Source organism: Diceros bicornis, chromosome 18 (assembly GCF_020826845.1).
Source record: "Diceros bicornis minor isolate mBicDic1 chromosome 18, mDicBic1.mat.cur, whole genome shotgun sequence".
In the NCBI taxonomy this organism is placed as follows: Eukaryota; Metazoa; Chordata; class Mammalia; order Perissodactyla; family Rhinocerotidae; genus Diceros; species Diceros bicornis.
In genome coordinates this window covers 51401383-51412236 of record NC_080757.1, presented here as the reverse complement: position 1 = coordinate 51412236, position 10854 = coordinate 51401383, and the positions used below count along the sequence as shown (strand labels likewise).

Sequence of the window (10854 nt, the reverse complement as noted above, 5' to 3'; positions counted from 1 at the left end):
CTCTCTCCCTCCCTCCTCAAGGGCCCGGTTCACAGGCTTTGTCACGCTGTGGAGCAATGCTGTGATGCTTCAATTTGTTTTCCATCTAATTAAGTCCATTGAATAATTTCTTCTTTAGGGAGAAAATAGATGCCATAAGAAAAAACATTCAAGCTACTTATCATCATCGACAGAGCATTTAAGACTAGAAATGCCGTTTTGCATAGAGCCCTCTTGCGATGCTTACAGAAGCACTTAATTGTTAACTCGGATATAGCTGTTCTACAAGCTGTTAAAAACCCATAAAAATGGTTTATAATTCTGCCTATGTTCTAATTCTATGAGGCAGCAATCTCATTTTTGGTTCACCGTACCCGACGCTGACCATGTCTGCAAATAGAGTTTACACTATGTGAAATATAGGCATGTGCACACACTTTTTGCATTATTTTAAGATCTTTATTATTAAGTAACTCATTGGGCTGTCAAAGTATGTTAGAAATCTAAACAGAAAATTAGAGGTAAATATTACATGGGAATGCCAATTTTACATTCTATTCTGGGTAAGAGGATTTAACGGTGGAGTGGCATGGTACAACAGGATGTATTTACTGGGCCTTGCTGCCTCTATTCTGGTACTGACAAAGCAAGATCATGGATAGGCAGAGTTCAGGAAGCAAGGCAAAGTAAAATGAAACTAGATGTGTGTGAAACAAGCTAGCTAACAATGGAAAAAAACAAAGGCATTTTTGTTTGTGGTGGTGGTAGTTGTTTTCTACTAAGTAGATTGTTGTACTCTTATTTAGCTGAGTAATTGTTGCTACAAAATCTGAATCTACAGTGCAGGTGCAATTTAAAAAATTGGGTTTTGCTTTCCTGAAGCAACACAGAAAAAAAATGTGTTATTTAGATCTCTGGTATTAAGCTTTAGGACAGTTTTACAACTTGTGACTGAACAACTCTCTCATCCATAAAATACCAAGAATAAAATATTTGCACATGTGCATTTAAAAAGTAACTTTATTGCTCATAGACAAAAGAAAGAAAGGAAGGAAGGAAAGGAGGAAAGAAGGGAACAAGGAAGGGAGAGTGAGAGGAAAGGAGGCAACTGGGAAAGGAGAAGGGAAAGAGGAAGGAAAAAGAAGGAAAAAGAAGAAAAACAAAAGAAAAACTTTACATACCTGTATATTTTACTTTTATTGCTAATTTTGGACTATGTGATTCAGTTGACTTGTGTGCTTTAATTTACGTGAAAAGAGAGAGAGAGATTTCTCAGAAAAAGCCAGAACTATGTGTGTGTATACATTTAAATAAAATAAACAAATAAAAAACAGTGGCATATATTTATTGTCAGTTCAGCAACAATGTGAAAAAAAAACAGATAATTCTGAATGTAGCTAATAACTCTTCAATTTATAAAGCTTAAACTGACTCTTCACTCAAAGGTGATTGGATTTGTACTTAAAATAATCATGATTAACATTTTTTAACGTGGAAATAGAGTATACAAATTTATCTCATGTCCTAAAATTTAAGCAATTCTATAGCATTCAGCTTATCCACTTAATAATGTGCATTTAAATCACCTTAATTACATTTCACAAAATCTTCAATTTAAATGATTGTTCCAAGTTCAATGGATGAGTTTCTTAAAATCCACAATTCAAGTCATTTATGTCTTATAAAGTGCCCAAGACAGGAAGCATATATAACTGCTTCTGGGCACAAATAAATACCTTTCCCCTCGCCCTCCCCCTTTACCCCCTTCCACAAAAAGTGTTCCAGGCAAAGCTGCAGTTCATTCAGGACACATGCAAAGGTTTTTTCCTAAATAGTCTGAGACTGTTTCTCCTTTCTATCTATTCCCTCAGCCCATCTCTACGATCCTGTTCCTTCACGCTGTCCTTGGGGAAGGTGGCAGGTGGGCACAGGAAGCCCATTGTCAGAACACCTAGAAAGGTCATAGTTGCCTTATTTCTGCTTTTCCATATAAAGCCATTTGTTGGAGTCAACCAGGGCATTTAAGAGAGAAATACTGCTCTAAATAATAATGTCAACTTTTCTTCTGCCTCATGGGTTAGAGAAAAAATAGCTTCTAGGACTCATTGATCATTACCTGGGCAAGTGGCAGTAGAACTGTCTGAATTGGTGACATTGCCTATTTCTTACAGCCACTACCTCTGCCTGCTGATATCAAGACACTATGAGGGGCAAACATGGTACCCACCAGTTAATTTCACAGTTAAATATCTCCACATTACCATCTACTGAATGCATATCTTGCATATGTTGGTTAGACGACATGACGCTTTTATAGGAAACTACTCATTATGCTATTGATTTTGATACATTTAAAAATTTGTTATTCATGCTGGCTGCCTGTCTTCCCATTTTTATTTATTCCAATACCCTACCTTTGATCACCATTACTGAATATTACACCTCCAATTCAAGATACAAGTATATGGGATAATAAAAGGAGATGAAATTTAAGTTAATCAATTAGGTTCTTAACAGCTTCCCTAGTACAAAATTTGCCAGCCAAAAAAAAAAAAAAAAAGCTTAAATGACTGGATACTGTGTAATTTTAAACTTTTATCAAGTTTAACCTGCTCTTATCCCCCATCACTATCAAACATACTATAACCGTTCTTTAAAAACCTTGATTATAACTACTTGCCTTAAGGTGATGGGCTAAGAGTAAAATGATTGAGTGGTAGCCCTGGTAAACATAATTTAGGACTACATTTGGGATTCTACAGAGATTCTATTTAAAGTCAGGAGAGCTTTCTGATAAGGTGCTTCCTTACACTCATCCGTGGCAGAGGTGGTGATCTCCTCCGGGTTTTCACAGCTGCTGACAATGGCAGCTGCACTAAATGACCTTCTTCTAACCTTGATGTCTGATGAGCCGGATCCTCGGACTGGTGGGGCTTTCTCCGTGTTGTGGAGCTGCTGGTCTTTCCAGTCCAATTGTTTGGCACTGCAAAAGGGAGCATAGACTTCAACACTTCCCTCAAATTGCAAACAGTTCACTCTGTAATACTTTCTCTTAACTTCCAAGACATCATTAAACCTATGGCCCCAGAGAATTTCTCGGGGAACATAGGAACTTCTGGATTGATGGGATGTCCCAGTGGAATCACCAGTGTAGATAAACGTCACCAAAATCTCAAAGTTATCTTTGGCCACTGCTTTTCGGTCAAGGGCATACAGAGGGCTCTCGTGGTCAATTTCATGAACGATAGTTACTGGCGTGACGAGGATGATCTGGTCATTGACTAACTTGAGGTCTTTAAATGCCATTGTCATCCGCCCTTCACTGTCTTCTGTGTAGCGGAGAAGCTGGGCTCTAACTGTGCCTTCTACCACATGGTTTGGTCGGAAATCACCAATGCGCCACATGAGGCAAAGCTTCCCATCTCTCATGCCTATGAGCGCAAAATAGCTGAACCGAATGGTTTGGGCTCTCTTTCGAGCAGTTGCCATTTTGGCCAAGGCGGCTCCAATGATGAAGGTATTTATGATGCTGCTTAAAATGGACTGAAGTATCACCATGAGCACTGCCATGGAGCATTCTTCAGTGACACAGCGGTAACCATAACCTATGGTGGTTTGGGTCTCAAGGGAGAATAAGAACGCCGCTGTAAAAGAATGGACGTTGTCAACACAAGGTGTGATATCGGGATCATTTAGCAGATCTCCATGATGGAAGGCTATTAACCAAAAGATAGAGCCAAATATCAACCAGGAGAGGATATATGATAAAGAAAATATCACAAACATATGGCGCCACTTAGTGTCTACAAGAGTGGTGAAAATGTCCACCACATAGCTCCCCCATTCTCCAAAAATGTGCTTGAAGTACACATTACAGCTGCCATCTTTGTGGAGCAGACGTCTTCTTGCTCTTCTCTTCTCGGCTATAATGTGCTCTGCGGGGTAGCCTGGGTATTTGGGGTCCACGTTTACAATCCGATAGCTGCTGCCGTAGTAGCTCATGCTTTCCTGTACCCTTCAGGCATCCAGCTGAGTTTTGCAGTTGTAATAGTTCTAGGTGTGTTGCTATTTGTCAATTTGGGTTTTCAGTTAAGACCTGGGGAAAAAAAAAAAGAAAATTAAACACAGTTTAGCTTTGGCTATTAATTTCCATCTTGACAGCAATTTGCCAAACTTGAAGCAATTTTAAGCCATCTGAAATAGCTAAGACTTCACTTGAACGATAGACATTCAGTATTGATTACTCATTTCAGTTTAGAATTCAACTCAGTCATTACAGGAAGAAAATATGCAATTAGAGAAAATACCATTTTCATATATGCATAAGGCTTAAGTCAACACTATGATTATCCCAGATGAAGTTTCATAACCTTTTCTGACCTGAGATAAAAAAATTTTCTCTTATTTTTATAGACTCTTCTGGCATGAAGACATTTAGAAAACAAAATAATCTATGTTATAAAAAGTCAAAATATAATTCAGATATTTGTCTAGCAGTCTTAGAAGCTTTCTGATTAAGTCAGATGATTTTCTTTAGAAGAAGGCAGTTAAGAATTTCTACCTTCATGTGAAAACATAACTTACATTCTGGTTTCTATAATAGGTAGTCCCTCACCTCCAGCCTTTCTCTCTCTTCCACGGAGATTTTTCTTCCTCATGTACTTCCCCGGACAGCACAGAACTGACAGGGACACTATTTCAAATTCAACTTTTTTATCCTAGCTCCACCTTTAGTCTTGCGAGAAAAAAAAAATCTTTCTTAACCCCAGAGGAGTTAAAACCATTCCCAGGTAAGCTTTCAATTAGGTATAAAATTGCTTCTGCCTTTGTCTCAAAACATCCATCTTTTTTTTTTTTTTTTTTGATACTGTTCACTCTTCTCTTTCCGCTGAATAGAAGCCACAAATTTGCCAAGGTTGCTAATCTTGTTTCCTTCTTAAAGGGAGCATACTACAATTGGACCCTTCTCTCCAGCTTTTCAGTGGATTCCTGATGCTTTTACAGCCACCCCTAGGCAAAACCACTTTTCTCCTTCCAAATTCAGTCTTTAAAAGAGCAAGACAGAACATACAGTTTTTGTGACTTTTAGCATCTGTGGTATAGGCCAATGGATTTCCCAGCTCAAGTCTGCAAGTAAATTTTAAAAATGCAATGCTAACTGGTCTTGAGTTACTTCCATGCAAAAAAAGAAATTGCTGCAGCCCAATTTTAATGGTTTAGCAATTATTAGAATATGTTTTCCACATAGTCTACCTATGCTAGACGGGGGAAGGGGGGAGACTTGAGACGAGGGGATCCTGCCACTCTGCTGTGTAGAAAATGCAGTAGGAATAAATTCTATTCCTGACATTGAGACTCCCCTTGAAACCAAGCAGGGAAATTAATCACTAAATACTTATCCAGCGCCTTCCATGATGCAACAGGGCGGAAAGAGTTAATTTCCCTCTGGTCCAAAGGAAACATTTTTCTTCTTCTCCAGGGATGGGGCCTACTTTACAATAAACACTTTGTCTGGTGGACACTGTGAGGATGGACTCTGCTTACTCTGCTTAACCACCAAAAAATCCTGTAAGGCATATATGAGATTTTCTACGACCATCCACCCCTCGCCAGCCGCTTCATCCACCCACCCTTCAGATCTGCTTAGAGTAGTTACATCCTCTCCCTTGTCAGTCCTAAAACTGTGTTTTGGGGAGACAATTGTATAATTTCAGGATGTGACCCATGGCTGAAAAAATGCTTACTGGAATGATAAACGTACGATATTTTCACAAATGTCATCCACAGCATATATCATTCATTATAAGTTCCGGTCCTATGTGTCGTTGAAAGACACTTCACAAACAGAAGACGCGGCTCAAAAATTCTCAGTCTCCATTCTCTCACCTGATCATTCGAGGCAGGAGAAAGGGACCAATTATGATCCTGTTGACCAATCATGATCAACAGCCCACATAATTTCAAATTAAAAAGCAGATTTGGAGGTGGGATTATTTTCTTGTTAAATGCTTTCAACCCAGTCCCTTAAAGGGAACAGCACACATCGTTGGGAGTCTGAAAATAAGAAAGCACAGGTCATAAATCAAGAGCTACTGTGTGACTCTGCTCTTTTCTGCTGCCAAAAGAAAGAAAGGTTTTTATTTGAAATGACATTCGGTTGGCATCATTTTGAACTCCAGTGGAGCCAACAACTGTTATAAACAAGACATTTTTAAAACACCTTCAACAGTATGCTAATTGGGGAATGAATTTTCAATTAATACAAGCTACAAGTGAGCAAATTTGAGGATGTGGAAAATTTGTTTCTGAATAGTGTATCAATTTCAGCGATACAAGTTATAGCTGTGAGAATTCAGCCCTAAACCCACCACGTCCTCTGCTGTGGTTCGTTATTGTGATCATTCATTTCAATTTATTGAAAGAAAAGCTTTCAGATTCTGTTTAGGTCTGTACACTTTATTTGTTTATTCTTTAATTCACCGACCATGTAAATGATGCATTTTTCTAAAAGACAATTGTCTTTAAGCTAAACGATAGATTATAACCAAGCTAATTTTATTAAGTCTTACCCATTTCTGAGTCAAGAAGTTTATGGAGGCCCTTTTGTTAAAATGGCTAGACAAAATTTATTAATTTCTTGTTTTGTATACTCTGTTAATTTGAGCACTTTCCCAATTGTTTGCCATTAAATAATAGAGAGTAAGGCTTGTTGATTGACTGGACATTCTATATTTAACATTTGTGTGTCTCAGAATTAAGACCCGGCTTTAAAAGTGCCTTAATGCTTTCATAGTCGTCTTGTCACCATCAATTCCATCTTGAAAAAGAATTTGTGATATTCCTACTTCTATACTTCTTTTTGCGTGTTGTCCTCCCTACTCTCTAGAAACTGATGGTGGCTACCTCATGGGTTGCAAAATTCCTTTTTTTTATTAAAAATGGAAATTTGATCACTATAACTACAAAATTGTGGAACATAAAGTTCAAAAGTAAACACTGAATCAGGTAAGGTCCCCCTTCTGCACCAGTTTCAAACTATTTTGCCAGGTCATTCATGACAAAGGCAGGAAAAGACCTGCACTTTCTCTACCCTGATGCGGAGCGCTTTTATAGATGCGGCTACGGTAAGCGACAATGCACAGTGAGGAGGTGAATGGTTTCCTGAGAACGCCATCGAAGTTCATTACAATTTGCTAAGACACTTAAGAGAACACTATGAGACCCCCCCGATTCACTTCATCCAACAGAGACACCTGAGAGAGAGAAGGATGGTCAGCAGACCCAATCCTGACGGGGACTTTTCTCAGACCTTGCTCATTGTGTTAAGTTCAGACATAAAAAAATGTTTCTTAGTCTATTTTGACCAGTGAGATCTGCTTTTAGTCCTCAGTTTTCCAGATCTTTGTACGAATTCAAGGAGAAACTTTTACTGACTTAGTACTTATCAAACGGGCTACATGCACGACAGGGAACATTTTCAACGAAACAAATGAGCAAAAGAAATGGAGCATATCTGTCTCCATTTCTCAATTCACTAAAGTGCATCAGTCAGACTCACCGATTTTTGGAACAATGCCTCTGCTATTTTGCCGTATCCTCTCAAATTCAGCTATTTACCAAGCAGACTACTCTTGTAGATAGTTCCTCAAACTTAAGCTTTTCATTAACATGTTGAGGGTACAACACAATGGTTGTGACTTCACAATCCTGTGTCACTTTGATAATAAAATTCGATCTTGCCTCTAGCATCTACTTAATATAAATATATTAATAGTAATAGCAGTTGTCTTTGTATAATTTGAGATACCCCATGAAAAATGGTCAAAATATCTTTGGTAAAATTCTCTCATTAATACCCATGGCCTTTGAGATCAACAAGTACCTTCTTTACCATATAAATGACTTACATGAGGTCATCAGTAATCAAGTTACATTCCTGGCAGGTATTAGATGAGATAAATTTTCATGGAAACGTGCGAGTTGATAGGATAGAGAGTAGAGGAGATGGCCTAAATTCTGTATTCAGGTCATTGTCTTTGAAGACTGGCCTGGGTGGAGGTCTGTGGTGTGTGTGTGTCGGGGGGGGGGGGGGGGGGGTGCTGCAGGAAGGTCAGTGAGAGAAGGTGGTGTCAGATGGCACATGTGGGTGGGCTCTGCTGGCTGAGGAGGAAGGAAAGAGGGGCGTTAATGAGTTAGGACAGAACCCAAACAAGATACCTTATTTTGCTCAAAACCTGTCCCACAACCTGTTGCCCTGGAACTATGCCTGATCCTTATCTTGCCTGGAATCCTCGTGAGACATTCAGACACACTCAGGTGGAGCTCTTCATTCAGCCATTGAACAATGGCTTCACCCAGTACCTACTGGATACTGTCCAAACTTCTCCAGACACTCCCTGTCTCCTAATTTCAGACAGTTCCCCCTTTGTTGACAAACCCATGGCATTGTCCTGTTTCCTTCTCAGCTGCTGTCTTCCCCAGAGCAGGCCTTGGGTTGACCTACAGCTTTTGTTCCCTCTGTCTTCTCTTCTCCCTCCCAACCCTACCCTCCAACCCTGGTCCAGCTTCATGGCTTTTACCTCTTTCCTGATTTAACCTGATAATTTCTCCTTGTGAATCAATTTAAGAAAGTCTTGTGCCAGTTTATGATAGGAGAGAAGTTATAATATGTTACGAACAAACAACTAAACTGAAAGCTGGTGCTGGGAAAAAGAAGCAGAAATCCAGCCTTATAACATGGGAGTAACTTTATCTGAAAATCTTCTTTCTAGCCTACTTTTTCCTTAAGTAAGATCTACATCCTCATCATAAATTCTGCCTCACCCAAAATGATGCTGTGTTTTATATAGAAGTAAAAGAATTCGGGTTCTGGGATTATGTTTCTCCATTTTCTACATGTCAAGAGAGTACCGACATAATATGAATTATAATATCAAATTATTCTGGTTTTACCTTACTAATAAATCATCTGAGATAAAAAATTTTTTTGATGTTGTAGAGAAACTATGAATTGGGAGGCAGACTCCAGTTCCAGCTCTGTCCTCAGCCTCCTGAGTTGCTTGTATAATATAAGTGACTTGTCTCTGAACCTCAGTGTCTTCGTCTATGATATGGTGGTAATACCAATGTCATCGAGTTACTGTAAGGTTGGAATGAGGTAATGAATGGGAAGCCATCTTTCACTGTGCTGGGCTCATAGTAGCTATTCAATAATTATTGCTTAAGTCTGAAGCCCATGAGGACTCAGTTTCCCCATCTGTAAAGTATCAGAGCGTCTGCTTTAACCTTCTCAAAGAGCTTTCCACTTGCATAACAGCAGGGCAGACAATATGTGGTTCCCAATAGATAAGATATTTCTATTTAAGTTCAGGGATGTCACCACTGTTTCCGACCACTAAGCCACCTAGGCCTCTTCTCTGTCCTTCCACTACTTCCCCAAAACCCCAGGAACCAGGTCATTTTCCTTTCTTTCTCACAACTGTTACCACATGGGAGATACCCTATTCCCTGCTCTCAGTACACACACACACGCACACACACGCACATACTCATATATACACACATAGTTCCAATCAGTTTAAGAATTTTATTGCTCTTCACTGTGAGCAAGCGACCTAAAGGAAACAGGACTGACAAGCTTGGCAAATTTAACAGCTTCAAGAAATTCACAAGGTGATTATCATGGTTATTCTTCATCTTAAATTGTATGTACATGTTTTACTAAGATGGTTCTAAGATTTCTTTTGTTCTTATCTTGAAAATCAGCCTGCCCAGCCCTGTCTCGGTTGGATGCCAGCCTGACTTGCTCACAGTTTATCTTAGCAGGAACTGGGTTGGTGCAGAAGTTGGATATCATGAGATCTTATGTCTCTTTAAAAGACCACAATTCAATTTCTCCTTGATGTGTAAGGAAAGTACTTCCCCAGTGGCCTCTCTAATTCTCCAATGGAGAATTTGTTACTGATAATTTCCATTCTTGTTTTGTTTTTTATTCAGTTTTTAAATTGAGCTCCTACTGCGTGCCAGGCCCACCCATTTTTAGGAATGAGTGAATAGAGTCCCACCTTTGTGGAATTTGCCTTTGCAGGTTGGGCATCAATAAACATAAAAACAATAAAATGAGGTCATCGCTGATGCTAGTAAGTACCCAGGAGAAAGCAAAATGAAGTACTAAATGCAGAATGGCCGGAGCAAGGAGGGAGGGTGTCACTTAACAAGGGTGATCAGAGAAAGTTTGGTCCAGGACCCAACATTCAAGCTGAGAGCATTCTCTTCACTTCTCCTGGCTCTAGCCTTAGGTAAAAATGCTCTCAAGTCAGGCCTATTCTCTGTCCTATTCTGCTTGTTTGAGTCACAGTCACTGTCTAGTTGTTAAGGCTTTTACTATTTACAGGTGTAGTTTGGCTGCTGCCTCCTTTGTTCCAAGCTAATTTTAAGGCCTGGTTCTCATAAGAACCTATCATTACAGGAACTCATTTGCATTTTTATCACCGAATTCAGGTTTTCCTGAATTCAGATCAGATAAAAACCTGCTTTTACCTGATTTACATAACAGCCTTCTAACTCATTTCTTGCCACTTTTATCCAGAGTGATTGTTCTAAGCTGAAATGTAAATTTCCCTTCTCCTGCTACCCTGGGGTACAGTCCAAGCTCCATAATATGGTCCTTTGGTAGTGCAGTTAAAGGGCAGGAATATTTAGATCAAAGACTTGGATTCTAGTTACGGTTCTACCACACCTTAGTTGCATGATATCAGCATCTTACAAATATCTTTAAGCTTCCTTGTATTTATTTAAAACAAGGACAATAGCTGACTTGTCTCCAAATGTTTTTGCAAGGAATACATGACATAATATAAAAGAGTCCAATGCCTA

At 39.2% G+C, this 10854-nt stretch overlaps 1 protein-coding gene across 2 annotated transcripts in view; it reads right to left on the bottom strand.

Annotated features, from left to right (window-relative positions):
* Positions 1-432: 432 nt before the first annotated feature.
* KCNJ16 (potassium inwardly rectifying channel subfamily J member 16) overlaps positions 433-10854 on the bottom strand; it is a 52069-nt gene continuing 41647 nt past the window's right edge. For both annotated transcript variants that reach the window (XM_058561451.1, XM_058561450.1), the window contains exon 2: positions 433-4075. In XM_058561451.1, coding sequence (XP_058417434.1) covers positions 2722-3981 — 1260 coding nt within the window. In that variant the 5' untranslated portion in view covers positions 3982-4075 and the 3' untranslated portion in view covers positions 433-2721. The remainder of the gene's footprint in view (positions 4076-10854) is intronic.